This window comes from Platalea leucorodia (assembly GCF_965183815.1).
Source record: "Platalea leucorodia genome assembly, chromosome: 5".
Classification (NCBI taxonomy): Eukaryota; Metazoa; Chordata; class Aves; order Pelecaniformes; family Threskiornithidae; genus Platalea; species Platalea leucorodia.
Window position 1 is genome coordinate 9,491,211 of NC_138827.1, and position 15,915 is coordinate 9,507,125.

The 15,915-nt window shown below is 37.5% G+C and overlaps 1 protein-coding gene across 4 annotated transcripts in view; it reads right to left on the reverse strand.

Annotated features, from left to right (window-relative positions):
- Positions 1 to 15,915, reverse strand: part of SMG1 (SMG1 nonsense mediated mRNA decay associated PI3K related kinase) — a 69,984-nt gene that overhangs the window by 9,171 nt on the left and 44,898 nt on the right. For all 4 annotated transcript variants that reach the window (XM_082312922.1, XM_082312920.1, XM_082312923.1 and 1 more), the window contains 21 exons: positions 15,577 to 15,715; positions 15,043 to 15,273; positions 14,770 to 14,947; positions 13,783 to 13,944; positions 13,237 to 13,454; positions 12,880 to 13,034; positions 11,707 to 11,929; positions 10,390 to 10,636; positions 9,540 to 9,769; positions 8,720 to 8,968; positions 8,169 to 8,307; positions 7,972 to 8,081; positions 7,133 to 7,351; positions 6,518 to 6,708; positions 5,723 to 5,895; positions 5,050 to 5,329; positions 4,035 to 4,307; positions 3,664 to 3,898; positions 1,930 to 2,156; positions 503 to 653; positions 221 to 410 (listed from right to left, as the gene is read on the reverse strand). In XM_082312922.1, the coding sequence (XP_082169048.1) occupies positions 221 to 410; positions 503 to 653; positions 1,930 to 2,156; positions 3,664 to 3,898; positions 4,035 to 4,307; positions 5,050 to 5,329; positions 5,723 to 5,895; positions 6,518 to 6,708; positions 7,133 to 7,351; positions 7,972 to 8,081; positions 8,169 to 8,307; positions 8,720 to 8,968; positions 9,540 to 9,769; positions 10,390 to 10,636; positions 11,707 to 11,929; positions 12,880 to 13,034; positions 13,237 to 13,454; positions 13,783 to 13,944; positions 14,770 to 14,947; positions 15,043 to 15,273; positions 15,577 to 15,715 (4,220 nt within the window). The remainder of the gene's footprint in view (positions 1 to 220; positions 411 to 502; positions 654 to 1,929; positions 2,157 to 3,663; positions 3,899 to 4,034; positions 4,308 to 5,049; positions 5,330 to 5,722; positions 5,896 to 6,517; positions 6,709 to 7,132; positions 7,352 to 7,971; positions 8,082 to 8,168; positions 8,308 to 8,719; positions 8,969 to 9,539; positions 9,770 to 10,389; positions 10,637 to 11,706; positions 11,930 to 12,879; positions 13,035 to 13,236; positions 13,455 to 13,782; positions 13,945 to 14,769; positions 14,948 to 15,042; positions 15,274 to 15,576; positions 15,716 to 15,915) is intronic.

Consider the following 15,915-nt stretch of genomic DNA (forward strand, 5'->3'; position numbering starts at 1 on the left):
AAAGAAACAGTATTTTTGTTATAAACATTTGATGCATCTAGAAAAATACTATCTGACTTATAAACACAGCAAGATTACAGGAATTAACTTTTAATTTCTGCATACTTGCCATATATGACAGGTAAGTTACAGTAGAAGTGATCGTTTTACGTTCTTCTCAAAAGGACACAGGATGAGAAGTGGACAAAGCGATACTGAATATTTGATAACATTTACTTACCTGACAATGTTTTAGAAAAGGTACCACAGAGCCTGAAAAATTCTTTAATTGTTTGCAGTCTCTTCAGAAAGAAAATTTCCTCTAGAACTTGCCGATTATTGTCATCGTCAAAGAAGTTAACTTGGGTGCTGCGGGCTTCCCTAATTATGTCAATCTTACGCCAAGCAACCGGTATTTCCATCTTGTTTAGCTGAGCAATGTAAAGCAAATAAATTAGCTTTGTTTTTATAAAACTTCCATACTCCTGACTGAAAGAGTACTCTGAAAAGAACCAATCCATACCTTTTCAATCAATAAACCAAATGCAGTTTCCACTTGAGCAAACATTCCATCAAAGGCTACCAAAAGCATCTGACCAGCTGACATCTTGGGAGTTTCATCAACTGAACCATTTCTTGGCTGAATCAGCTCACCATACTGAGCATGAAGTACTCTTAAAAACAAAAAAAAAAAACAAAAAAAAAAGAAAAGAAAATTTACATGTTTTTGCTCAGTCTACAAGAAATAAATAGGATTTTCTTAACCCACAGCTAGAGCAGATTGGAATTAAGTTGCATCTGAACACGGTGAAATTTTTGCAGGCTCTTCCTGCCCACCCCCCCACCCTGCTTACCACATGAATCCTAATGATGATCTCACAAGAACAGCTAAGGACACCATATAAGACAGGATTGTATTAAAGGACCAGCTACAAAGCTAACTTAAAACACAAGTAGAAGATACGGACTGTACTTCCTAGGAGCATGGTAAAAAAGTTATGAATAGTAAGTGATGTAAATATCACCTTTCCTTCCTTGAAAACCAAGTACTGGTTTTATAATGTACACATGTGTAACTGACTGAATGGAGTATGGGATAAAAAGGTGGAGGATGAGGTCTCGGGTTATGGCTGAGATGGGTTAACAGCTTGCCCCTCCTGAAAGGGTGGTCTTATCCTCTCCCTCCCTTATATCACTTTTGACCCTCAACTAACAGGCTGGGCAGGCTTGCCAATGGGTAAACCAGGAACAAAATTAACCTAAGAAAAAAAAAAGTATAGTTTTCAACTGGTATAGCAGCCTTCATTGTACCACTGATGAAGCCACCATAACTGGCTCAAGGGAAGCAGCAAGATCACTTCTACTCGGCAGGAAGCTTTTGAATTGGCTCAGCTGTCTACCAAGCACTTCCCCAGAAAGGTACTGTCCCACATTGCAAGGTGCACAAGTCTTTTTGTTTGGTTGGGATTTTGTTTGTGTTTTGTTTTTGTGTTTTTTAAAAAAAAAAAAAAAAAAAAAAATCAAGTCACTGATTCGTTATACAAAAGCTGCTCATCAAACCTCCTGACGAGAGGAGTACCATGGTTACAAGCTCTCCCTTTCACAGGTTCCTCCCACAAACTAATGGACTAGTTCCTATTTTTAGCACTCCTTAACTTCAAACAAAAAAATCAGAACTACATATTTTGGAAAAAGTTGACTACTAAAAGTCAGCTTTAAGCAGATGTAAATGTAGATTGCCACAGCTCTGTATTTCTATGTATGCATGCAGATAAATGCACAAACACACAGAGAGGAAACGTGAGCACTCTAGACACTGCACTCTGCTTAAGGCTATTCTTGGGCAAGAAAAGCCTGTACATCAAACAAATAACAAAATTTTAAAAAACTAATGATCTGCAGTCTTCATTCTCTCATACCTGAACTTAAAAAAAAAAGAAGGTGATTTACCTTGCAACATCAATGTAATGAGTATGTGTTTCTTCCTCTAGTCCCATAGCAGCATTTCGTAAGTAGGCTTGAAGAGATTCAACCAATGTTTGCAAAGGGACTCCATCAGTTGTTTGTTCAATAAGATTATCTAATTCATGGAGCATACTTTCTAAAGTATACTCTCCTTTCATTAAGCACCTAAGCGCTTCAGGAAAAATGATCTGTCGGAAGTTTGAGTTCAATTCCTGTTGGGACGTAAGTATGAAAACATAAATTTTCCCCTCTCAAAAAGTATCATGTGCAACATCTTTCTCCTTTTAGTATTATACCATCCTGCAGCAGACATTATCTAAAAGATAACACAATGGTGGTCAGCCAAGGGTCAAAATCTACTTTTTTTTTTTTCAATTTAAAGAAATCAGGAATACATTAAACCCTGTACCAACCCAAAGGTTTGACATTTGCACAATGTAGCAACAACTACCTCAATAGCATCAGCAGCAATACCTTATAGCAATGCTCAGCAAAGGATGAGTGGTACAGAGATCACACTTTGCAAATCAATTTCGTCAAATTATGTAGCTTTTCTTTTCCATTATGTAACTACAAATGAGTGAGTTACATTATCTACTGAATTTATGATTTGCTAAATTGATTGGACCAGGCAAGGGAAAAGAATCAAAAACTTGCCAGATAGTGATTATTTTGCCAGAGTCCTACTCATGCCACAGAAATCAATGCAGGCAAGAAAAACAGTACCCTAAGCGGCATAAAGCAATTTTCTCCAAGCAGAATGCAGAGGGCTAAAGGCAGCTACAGAAAGAACCAACCAATGCACTCTGTCTCCAAAAGGAGACAATACACACCAAAAAGATTAGTTATCTTGACTGCTCAGTGAGCTCCACATCTTGCCTAAGAGCTCACAGGGAGGACAACAATGTATGGGTGAAAGATCTCAGCTGCAATGCATTGAAATTGCACGCATATTTCTGGAAAATTTCTGAAACGTTAATACTTTGAAGAGTGAAGAAACAAAGTGACGAAAATCTCAGTGCGCTTACACAGGTTGGTAGGAAAATATTTTTCAAATACAATACAGCGGAACCAAAAGCCTCAAAAAGCTGTTTACACCAGCCATGGTTTATAAACCACTTAAGTCTTCAGCAGATATTTTACTCAAGCTGCCGCTAATGTTTTTTTGTTTTGTTAAAATGGAAACATTTCTAACACACAAAATTATAAATGCGTTTTTCTCCTTCCCAATCTTGGAGATAGGGGGCATGTAAAACAGGTTTTCAGAATTTGTTTCAAACTACTTGTTTCAGGTGAAAATTAGTAAGGCTTCGCAGGAGCAGAAAACAGAAAGGGCACAGATTAAACCGTTTGGAAGATGTTCTGGACTGCCAGCAACAGAATAGAAGAATGAAAGCAAGACTTGAAGCTGGTGTGTCTATAAATCTGGTACTAACTTCTTTCTCATGGTTACTTACTTGACAGCAGTTTTTACAATTTGTCATGTATAGATCAAAATGGTTTCTTTCAACCAATAAAAGTGTAAATGGCATCAGTAAATGCCTGTTCAGCTCAGCCAAATACAGCAATAAAGACTAAGGTCCAATAAAAAAAAAAATCTCAGCAGCATCATAAACAAACATTTAGCTGTTTAAGGAAGAAGCTGTTAAGAACAGCTTAGCTGAAGCCTTAGAAGGTTGGGGACAAGGAAAGAAACAGTAACATAAAAGTAAGTATCACCTGAAGTGAAATATATACTCCATTTGCTAAGTGAACAGCTTCTGATGCTTCAATTGGGTTAGGAATATCTAAGTCCTGGGGTACAAGATGGCACTGCTTCAGCAACTGCACAAGGCAGGTAACATTCCCACTCATGCTGCAAAGCTCCTCCAAGAACCAGGCTCCATCTCTTGAAGTCAAATCAACCAGTTGCTCTCCAGCACTAGATGCTGCACCTTCCATCATCAGATTTCGCCTAGATAAATTATGATACTTAGTTAGACAACCTGCCTGCTTTTGCATTCTCCACATAATTGTGTCACTTGAATATTCCTCTTATGTTGTCTCAAACATGAACGCATACAAAAATCATTTCACAAGAGGCAACTCACCTCGTCAGCGTACAAAGAGCAGAGATGATAACGCTTGCTAAGCTCAGTGAGCCCTCCTCTCCATTTTCATGAAGGAAAACTTTTATGCAACGTTCAATTTCTTTCAGCTGCTCTTCACAAACAGGTACAGTAACTGCCTCCTGTTTCAAACGCTCCACCTGCCTGATAAGTCTGTTATTTATATCTGCTGCATAGCGCTGTAGAGTCATTTCTGTAGCGGTTATGAACTGACACATACTTGGAGGTGGCTGAGGAGCATACTGCATTTCATACCTGTAAAGCAAAAGTACAATGAGAAAATTCTCCCTTCTCAAGCACTAGCAAATTGCACTCTGCTCTTTGGGTAGGAAAAATATTCTGCATGTGAACAGTTCCCACATCACCTACTCCGTATCAACTCTAAATACCACAGCAGTTGATGGCTACCCTAAAGACACTTCATAAAGTCCTAGAATGCACCATATTTCATACCGATTTGCAAGGACAGAAGACAGTCAGTAGTCCTTGAGGCAAAGAATGAATAGAAGATAAGAAATAGGAAGGAAACAGGTTTCAGTGTAAATGCTTGAATATAATCTAGATCTTGTAAACCAGGCACTAATAATGCTGAAATGGCCTGACTTCAGAAGAAAAAGAAAAAAAAAATTGCTTGAAAATCTGCTTTAATAAAAAAAAAAAAAAATCTTTAGTAGACTGAAGTGATTCTTAAATACTAGAAGTTTCTAAAACCCCTAAATATCACTACACTAAAGCCACAAACATGGTTCTTCATTTGCTCATTACAGGGCAACGTCACTTGGTTTTCTTTTTGCAGTACACAGATTAAACTCTGGAACAGTATTTTTAAAGCAGTTTTTCATCTTTTCCTCCAAACTTCTGGAATTACAACTTAATCTTGTCTTGCTTTATAATTAGATCGGTCCTCACAAAAGTATTCATTTTAATTAGGAAATTAAAATCCTGAAGTAGCTCGAAAATTAAGTTCTTCAAACAATCCATTATTCTGTCAACTTACTTCCTAAAGATATCCTGACAACGCTCTATTGTCATGTTACAGATGAGTTCTTCCATCCAGGTTTTCCACTGCTCTATTCGGTGCTTCTGAAACACAGCTTTTGGATACTGAAGAGCTACTGTTGCATAGTTGTGCAATTGTTCAAGACAACCACGTAACACAGATCTCCTCTGCTGGAGAAGAGCACCAACTTCTCCTTCCAGTTGTTCACACTGACTGATTAGATGTGCCTGGCCTGCGTTTTGCAGAAACGCTGTTGCTGGTACATAACTTGGAGGACCTTTTAAGAAAGATGGTTAAAAATTAAGACACATCTCTGAAGCACACATATTTTATAGCATACACATACTGAGCATTAACATCTTTTCAAAAATATTATTTTACTTGTGATAAAGGAGGCATGGAGAATTCATATTGACAATTTTAAGCACAAGGTAAGAGCATAATCTCATGCCCAGATAGGGTAAGACAGACAAGTTCCTTCAGACAGCTTGGCACAGAAACCTTGAAGTGCTCTAAATCACCCTTTGAAGAACCCCCTTTCTTTTCATTTATGATATGCAGGTCCTTGCCTTTAAGTTAGAGGATACTCATAATGCCTCCTGATATTAAACTCTAGTTATTTCAAACCATTAACACACCCCACCCCCCCACCCCAAATACTATTTTATACCTAGGTCCATTTGTGTGCTAATTTCTTGAAGAAGACTTGCAAGTTGCGTTGCCTCTAAATTACTGAAAGCAGTTTGGTAATGTGTTATCCACTGCTCAAACTCATTCAGCTTCACCTGGATTGCTTCTTGGACAGCTCTTTGTTGAGACTGCAACTGTGTGTGCTCAGAATACCTGAATTATTGAAGCCACAGAATCAAGTTAAGTACTACAAGAAAAAAATACTTAACTATATTGAATACAAAACCATATTGAACAACACAACTACCTTGTTGACCAGAAAACGAACATATTCTCACCAATTACATAAAACTAACAATGTTGTGTTAATAATTCATTCTGGTTTCCTACAAAATAACGAATGCATGTGCATATTCAGGCAATTCTGAAATCCTTGATCAATTTCAAATAAACTTGAAAAATAAGTTAAAGAATTAAAAACTTAGATGAAAAGATTTTTGTGCTATTTATCAATAGCTGCATTATGTGGATTAATTTGACGAGACACCACATGCAGCACATTCTGTCTCTTGCCTTGAGGGTCAAGTGTGGAACATGGACCAGCACAGGTTATATTGATGAATATGAGGCGTAGGACATAAGATTATTCAGTAGGAAAATGGTTTCAATAGCTCTTCTGTACAAGGAGTGACTTGCTTACTGTAAGAATAGCTTTCACCCAGCTATTAATACCTCTCATATATACATTTCTAACATTTAACTCCTAAGTACATTACTAAGCCACCAACTGTATAGAACCGCAAGATTCCTGACAGAATTCCTGGCTCCTCTGTACCTGTGCTGAAGCGTGTGGGAGGGATGATCCACTCCTTCTGCACCTTCCAGAAATTCTATCTCTTCCAGTAGTTTTCCTTGCAACTTTTCTACATCTGTCAACTGCTCTTGCAGGTTCAGATACTCTTCTAAGCTACTGTCCAATTTTGGCAGCACAGCAAGCATTTCATCTCTGTTCTTAAACCAGTTAACCTATAACCAAGACACAGACGTTATAGAACTGGACTTAATTCAAACAGGTAAGAGAAAGTAATATATGGCAGCACTTGACCCTTCGATGATGATGTTTACCTAGGAATACCTTCAGTGCTAAAAGCACTACAGCTTAATGGACATTTAGACTGCTCTCTAAACCCCCATTTTTATTCCTCTAGCACAGATTCAGGCAAAACATTAAAACATTTTTTAGAATTAAGCACACAGAAAATGAAAACTAAATACTTGCAAGTTCCATATAAGCACTTCCCTCAATAGAAACTCAATTTAGCTCAATAAAATTTGTGAACTATTTCTAATAAATGACCAACTCTTCCACCACCCCCAAAATGCAAATAAGTGAAGTGAAATCATAGGGCCTACTTTGGTTATAAAATAGAAAATTATGTAGTAAACTTACCTTTATCTCAGCCACTCTTGACGAAAAGAGACTACGTGTAATATCTCTTTCCATTTCTCTTTTGCTTTGTTTGTTTTCAGCCTGCTGGCCGCCACCACCATAGACAGCTCCAGCAAATCCTGCTTCGCCTCCTGCTGTCCAATCCACCAGAGGATCATAAACAAAAGCTTCAAGCAACGTCAGCAAAGTCTCTCTCCCACGCCGCATAATATGAAGGACCTACATCATATTTTAAACAGACTCATTCTGATCTTGCATTACCCTTGTAGAACAGTGGAATTTTAAATGCAAAATACGGTACTTGAGTAGGTGCAGAAATCTGTAACTTATCCCTAACCACTACAAACACAGGAAGAACACTACAGTATGTACAAATGCAGCTAGCCTGTGGTAACATCACTAAAACTAAAGATTGCATTCTAGCCTTCCACACAAACTCTAGCAACAGACACTTGAGGAAGAAAACTCTCCTTTGTTCAGAGCATTTTTCTTTTTAAAAACGTATCCGTCACGTTTATAAAGGATGAGTCCTGAAGAAAGAGGGTAAGCAAAACTTCACAAAAAAAGCTTCAGGAAAAACAGAACATTTTACATCTAGAGCTACGAGTTCCCCTCCCCCCTGAACCGTAGTTGTACCACTGCTTGCATATGTATTTATCTGACATCCTCATATTTCTTAAATACCTATTATAGGATGTATCTAAAATAAGTCCAATTAAACTCACAGCAGAAGAGGTGAAGGCTTTATAAATCAACAGCAGAATGTTTAATAGAAAAAAGTTCTAAGATCGTATTTGGCAAGTGATAGCTCTCACTTTTCTGCAAGTTTCTTAACTTACCTGTTCACAAGAAAGCCTGAAAACCCCTTCTACTCCTGTCACTCCAAGTGCTGTTTCAATATTGTGCGTCATCCGGAACGGAACCTTCTCTGGTACCCTAAGGCTTTTCCCTTTAAGATAAAAATGTAAGTTGTTTCTTTTAATTACCAAGCAGGGAAACCTTTTATTTGAATAACATATAGCATTTTTTAAATTACCTTTTTCAAAGCAAACATTATAATCTATGTGGACAACTTCTCCTGTAGTCATATCTATAAGAACATTATCCAGATGTCTGTCTCCAAGACCAATGATGTAGCCAACCATGGACATAACTGCAGTGGATCTTGCATACGACTTTAAAGAGAGTTTCAGGAAAAAATTATTTGTGGGAATCCTCTGCCAACACATTGGACTGACTACCATCTTAAAACATTATTTTAAGTGTAAGACAAATCAAACCCAACTTATTCCAAGCTGTATTCTATTTGTTGTCTGATGATATCTTACAAGAGTTTTCATGTCTTAGGCTGATAATTCTAGTTTACTAATGTAGAATTATCAGGTGTACACCCATTTTTTTATTCCAGATGGTACAACTGCATCATTTCCTGCCAAATGCTAACACTTCCTGTTACATGAAACTTCAGCAGCCCTAGCTCACCTAGCTCAGGAGTATCATTGCTTGAACACATCCCAGGCATTTGTTGCCCCTCATCCCATTAAAAACACAACCTTTCAAAGGGAAAATATATTTGTTATAACTCACCTGTGTAACTCTCCACCATTCATCCGGTGTAGTACACGATGACCAGAGCTCCTTAGCTAGGAGATTTGGGGGAGTTGCTTCCATCAGTTCTTCTAGAACAGCCCTCATGACATTCAAGGGCCAGTCACGACGTGACACATCAAGACTAAGCCCGACCGCCTTTAATGCGGGTCCAATTTTACTGTAGTAAAGTTCACTGGGTCTAGGCACTATTCCAGGATTCTGAGGAGTCTGGTAAGAGTCCTGAGCCTAGAAGAGGTAAAAATGCTAGTTTACATATTGCAACTCTCATTACCACAGAAAAGTATCCCAAATTCAGTTTTGGTGACAATAATATGAAATCAACTCCTCCACCAAGGATGACTTTTACAGCTCAGAGAATCCTTTCAAAACTCAATGGTTAAGAAAACCTAAAGAAACTGAAAACACATTGCTTTACCCTAACTCTACTATTATCAAGGTCAATTTGAAAAAAAAAAAAAAACACACCTGTATTTAAAATGAAATGAAAATGAGAGAATGAGATGTGGAACTAAAACAATTTTAACCAAGGTTAACTCTATTTGTTCAAAAACAGTTCTCCTTGAATTATCATGCCAGAACGGTGTATTTATGTTACATACTGTAATATAGATAAATCTATATGCAATTTCATTGACATCTGGTGAAACCCCAAGAGATATGAATACACAGAACCATTCTGCATGATTATGAACAAAACACAATCCGTTTAAGACTACATCATTTAGAATTGGAAAGCAAATCAGAATAAATGGTTCCCTTCTGAATTGTCCTAGCTGGCATAAAACATAGTTGCTACCTTTTGTGCTTGTAAAGCAGCTTCTCGCTGTTGCCACCGCTTGTAAAGACCAAACAAAGGTGTAGCTCCATCCACCCACTGGATCAAGCCTGATCTTGTTCCCAGAGGTGTCACAGAGTAGTGCCTCGCATGGAACCTCGGTGTCTCTTGACGGTTAATGGTAGCAAACATTGTGTTCACAATTGATAAGAATTGCATGATTCTTTCATCTAGATGCAAGTCTTCTAAACCTGCGATAAATTTATTTTGTTTAAAATTTAGTTTCTAGATAAAAAAAAAATATTCTCTTAAAGCCCAAAACTTAGCATTTTTCGAAATCCTACTTCATTTCAGACCATGAATAGCTTTATAAATTATGCAGGTTAAGGATGAGTTGTTCAGCCTAAACCTAAAGGTTTACGTAGCATTTACCTACTAGAATCGACAGTTTATGACAGCTCTCTCTGCGAGCAGTACACACAACAGTTACTAGCACAACAAGTAGGTCTTTCCCTTTCAGGGAAGGCATGAAGTCTCTTAAGTTCTCTTCTGGGGGCTACCTTAAGCTTCTGGAAAAGTGCATCCAGCCAATCCTATCAGTATGCAAGCAGGACACTGTTTCTAATGCAGCCCTTACAAAGAAGGTATCTGAAAACACCCCTGACTTACAGCTTCACAAAGCAAAAATCCTCAAAAATGTATGGTGAGGTGGGAGGTGGGGAGGAGAGGGAGAAGATGCTCCAAACAACTCTTTCTCCGTATCATGCAGACAAAGAAAGCAGAAGTCGCAACCATGCATCTCCCCAACTTTAATATAGTCTGATTTATAACAAGAGACAGTAACTTGTACGAGAAAATTTAAATTTCTTACCTTTGAACAGGTAGGGATAGTTCTTCCCATCTGAACCCAGGAAAAGCAGCTTTTTAGGTTTGGTTTTGGTAGGCAGAATTGTGATGGTACTGCCCACACTATGAATCGTGACTGTGTCTCTGGTAGATACTTCTCCAGGAAGTGCTATTTCAGTGCTCATCATGGCAGCCAACCAAGGACTGATTTCTTCAAGCCGTAAGAGGTAACTAGCCCGTTTCTGTGCTCTTTGCTGCAAACTTAGCATAACCTATTCCAAAGAAATTTTTTGGTTTAGGTTGAGATTCACCTTAACAGCTAGCATTAAAATAAAAATAATAATAAAAAAAAACAACAAAAAAACCCAAAAAACCCCACAAAAAAACACAGACCAAAAACAAACAACAGAAACACCAAAACAGACGTAATGGTAGTCATCTTCCAGAAACCATGGACATTTTTCTTAAACTACCTTTCATCCTTGCCACCCTACTAATCCATTTATAGCTTAGGATGAAGATGACAAAATTTAAAAAAAAAAAAAAAAATCCTTTATGCAGCAAATATACTCTGCCCAGTGATTAGCACCAATATCACAACAAATCAAACTCCTCAGGAGGTTTGCTCCTGCATTTGTAAGTATTTGAGTTGTGGTCAAAAGCAGCAGCATTCAGCAACCTCCTGTTTATGTATCTACATGCTTGCTTGTTCTGCAAAGCAGAAGGGGAACTGAAAAAAAAAAAAAAGTCTATTTGTGTGTAAAATCTAGGTTCTGTCTATCAAGACTTAAAAACCACCAGGTTGGCTCTGGATATCCAAGTGAATACATATTTTGTTTTTCCTCAGACCCATAAAAAACTAATAAGACAAGATCACATAATTGAAAAACAGAGTACATCTGGGAAGGGTTGATCATTTGAAGGTTGCTGCACAGCCTGAGGACTATGCTTAGATAAATTCTAACAAGTTGGTACTCTGGTTAAATCCACTAAACTCAAATAGCATAGAGTTTCAGAAAGACAGTAGTTAATAAATTAAAGCCCTCTGCCCCCAAGACTGACAGGATCTCAGACAGCATAAGATTTAAGATTTGAAAAAAATAATTTCATTGGGTAGAAATGCAATAATGCAGATAGTCAGTAAGACTTGTTACAGAGGCAACAATTACTTTGCTTTAGTGTCTAGCATGCCTGTGGTGACTGCAGAGGAGACAAAGTTTCAGGCTGCAGTTTTGACCTGGCAAGAGAATAGCAAGAGTATACTAAGGAGAGGGTCAAGCACATGGTGCAGCAAGAGTGTCAAGAGTCTCTACATTGTACTCTTAGTCTGTGCATATAATACCTCTTTAAATGGGAGCCAGCTGCTTCCAGGTTTAGCAGGATTCAAAGGATTCTTAAGTTTCTCTAGCGCATTTTCAATTGCATCTCCATAGTTATCCTGAAACCATTTCTCATGAGGAGTTTCTGCAGGAGCTGCAGTGATGCTCCGTACATGTTCCAAAGCAAATACAATGGGCTTCATTAGAGCTGTATGCTTTTCACGCATGATTGCTATCTTCTCCTCTCTAAAAAAAAAAAAAAAGGAATTCCTTTTAACTCCATAAAACCAAGTTACTTCATAAGCAGAGCATTAAAATAAGACTGTAAATGAGACATGTAAGAATTCACGAAAATGGTTACATCTCTAAAATGAGATCTTCAAGGATGACCGTATTGAAAGGAAGAGTATTTCATTCCACATTGAATGCATGTTCCTCTGAATCACACTTTTTTTTTTTTTAACTGAAACATTTGAACTGTGCTCTTCACCACTGGAAACGCTGAGGAGAAGCTCAGAAAGCTCAAACCACCCTAAGCAACTATTTCCTTTAATAAAAGAGCTCCTAACTACTACTTCCTGAGGGTGTACCACACTACAAAGAGAAAGAGCACAATTCAGATTATGCTTTCTCCCATTCCATGTCAGCTCTGACTACAGAATTCAAGAGGTGTTCTTAAGCTTAGCCAGGTTCCCAGTGAATGGCTTTCCTCTTCCACAAATCCATTCACAGGAGAACCCAGATGAGAGAGAACAAAAGACTTGCTGAACATTGAAAACCAAACGCAGATTAAGATGTTCTGTTTACTCCAAATATCTGTGTTTACAGTAAACTCCAAATAGATTACATCCTTCAACATGCTTGTCCTCATTTCAGCTGACTTGTAAGAAAGACCTTGGGATGAAGAACTATAGGATCTCATACTCCACAACTTAATATGCATTGGGTTCTAACACATCATTATTAAGGAAATCCCAACATAGATTCACAGGTGAACTGTTGTTGTTTCTCATTTGATTAGAGTACTAGCTGTAGCATCAAGATGTTCTTGAAATAAGGTCACTGGCTTACAAAGCAGAAGGTAGAATAGTACGAATTCAGGAGCAACAACACTATTGATCAGTTTGACTGTATGCTTCCCCAAGAACAAACACTTGTTACAATTATCACTTGAATTATTCAAAAAAAAGACATACTTCCGTAAAGTGTTGTTGTTTTGGACCCTCTTGACTTCATCTTCCAGTTGTTGAATTCTTCTGAGGACATACATGTGCTGCTGCAGTAAAACTCCCAACCAAAGTTCATCCCAAAGAACTGTAACTCTGCGCAGCTCAGCCACTAGCATCTGAACCTGTATAAAATAAATTAAGATTCACTTACTTTTAAGAATACTAGCATTAAGACTTATTCTTGTAGATGAACAACTTGAAAAAAGGTGACAGCCTAACAGCAAAGATGCACCAAACTTTCAGTAGGCCTACCCACAAGATATACAAATCACCTATTTTGTGGTTCAAATAAAAGCACAAGTAACATACATTCAGATTATTTACCTGCAATACCATTGTTGGATTTGCAGCAGAGAGTTTCTCCACAATTTTGCTGTAACAATCTTGCATCATTGCTTGATCTTCATTTAATCCAACTTTTGTGTCATCTTTACTACTTTCTTGAGAAGCTGGGGGGCTGCCTCCATCACATTCACCACCCAACAGTTCTTCTCCTTGAATATTACCTAGCAAAGTAGGGATGGCAGAAGGCAGCTTGTTTCCTAAATTAAAAACGGATGTTAAAATATTAGCTACACTGTTCTGGCCTTGAAAGATAAATCACTCAATACTTCATTTAGCATCAGGTCCCCATATTACATTAAGTACTGGCAAAATATATGATGATAAAATTGAAAAAAACTTAACTTATTTGCCAAACTGGTAAATCACATGAAAGCTATCAGTGAGGTCCCATAATAAAAATATTCTTAAGATAGAAAGTTTCAGAGTTACTGAAGAAAAAAAAGCCTCGGTATCATTTGATTCGGTATATTCAGTATATAAAAATATACCTAAAGTGTATTTGAACATTTATTTTTATTTCCATACCTGAAGTCTGCGATTCACTGCTAAGTGAAATGGTACCCACTATTGCAGGATACAGTATGAGATGAGGAGAATCTTGAGCCACTCGACACAGTAAGTTGCAAATACTCTGACGAACATACACTTCTGGGTGATTCAGGCGGGAGAAAAGCTGAGGTATAATACCTTCATAAACAGAAAAAGAAAATGTGCCTATTCATTTCAAGTGGTGCAGAATTTTATTTTAATTTATTTTTAAAAGCATGCTGGTTTCACATTGGGAGAATATAAATGTCTAGTTTCCTAATAAAAACTTCTTTTAACTGTCTGTTACAGTACAGGCAATAGCTTATTTTCTTCTACTATTCAAATACAGATAACATCAGATGCAATATATAAATTCTTTAGTCAAGCACTAGGAACTTAGTTTTGCACATTGTGTCTTTTATATCACTTTTCAAAAATAAGGAGAGTCACGTTAATAGTTCTTGAAGTTAGCATAACTGGATGTTTCAAAAGAAAGCAGTTTTGCAATAGCTGGCCTCCTCTTCTGCTGCCTTCCACACTTCAACTCAATAACCTTTTGTGGGAAAGTCCCTGAGCAACCAGAACCGGCAGTGTAATGACAAACAACTACTTCTGAGACATCTGGCTTTAGACACACATCTTTCTCTGAACTGCATTTCAAACTGTAGCTAGGAAAAAAAACCCATCCCGTTTTTTTTTTAAGGTGGTAATATAATGTAATACTTCACAAACTACATCTCCTTTCTCCTTTCAATGTGTTAAGGCTGGGAAGGGAGGGGATCAGAATCTGTGCTACTTATCTATTCTAAGAGCAGAATGCATGGCAGACTTGAACAGCTTTAATGAAATTATTTAGTAAAAGACAGGCTCTGTTTCCATCATCCTTAAATAAAAATTTTATGAAAGTGCAATGAATACCTTTCTGCTTGTATTCAGAGAAAATGTGTCAAAATTAATTTTAACAAATAGATAACATCTACTTACCTCTCCAAGGAGCAGTAGGTGTAGTTTCTAGCCCATGCTCTAGATACTGTCTAAGTTCTCCAGCATGTTTCACAAGCAGTCGTAACAGTCTTAGGGTTGCCATCACAATAACATCATCAGTGCTTTGCTCAGAAGTATTTCTTAAGTGCAGCCTGGGATCATCTTCATCAAGTGGAACCTTGAAAGAAAGAAATACTCCAAGCTAAGTCTATCATTCATATAATCATTTAGAAAAGTTTGTAACTGGATTTCCTCATCAGCACAAACACTAACCTGGCCAGCATTGAGTTTGAGGAAAGTAAAGTATGCGCTGCAGGAGAGTTTATAGAGACTGAAGATTCTGTCTACAACTTTCCTCCACACTTTAATTAACCCTTCTGTTGCATTTTCATCCAGATCTGAAAGCCAGGGACAACTTGTTAGTAATTGACGCCATATAACATCCACCATATCATCTTCTTCATTGTCTTCATTTTCAGTGATTTGTAGAGTCATATCTTCATCCTAAATGCAAATAAAGAGAAAACAGATTTGACTGAGTCCTCCATTCATTTCTATAAGCGATATTAGGTCCTAATCCAGCTTTTGTCTAGGCAACTCATGCAACTGCATTACTTGATCATAATACCATAGTCCATAGAACAGATGTGTTAACACTTCGCTAACTGATGGTTTCTTAGAGAACTCTTGTATTGTCTGAATTTTAACTTTAAAACATTTACAAGAGTTAATATGAATCACAAGTAGAGGAAAAATAAGGTTCACACTAAAGTTGAACATTTTTTAAGCAAGCGAATTTACACTTACTTGAATCCCAGCTGGACGACACACTGCCTGCCCAAGAATCCCATAGATTTTCTCTCTGTCTTCCTCTGCAATGTTGTCTGGAAGCAAGTTCTGAACCTCAGATTTTTCCCGGGGCAGCAGACGAACACCTTCTCCCTGACTGTAACATTTAATGAATTATTGATCCCCAACATATTAGTATTCGTAGAGCTACTGAACCCATTAAGACTATATATATAAAACTTCTTTAAGGAAGAAATCTTCATCCTTAGCTCAGAATTAAACTCACTTCTTTTTACAGAGGGCAAGTAATCAAGAGAATATTCAGCCCTCTGCTCGCATGCAACTTTGGATCACAAA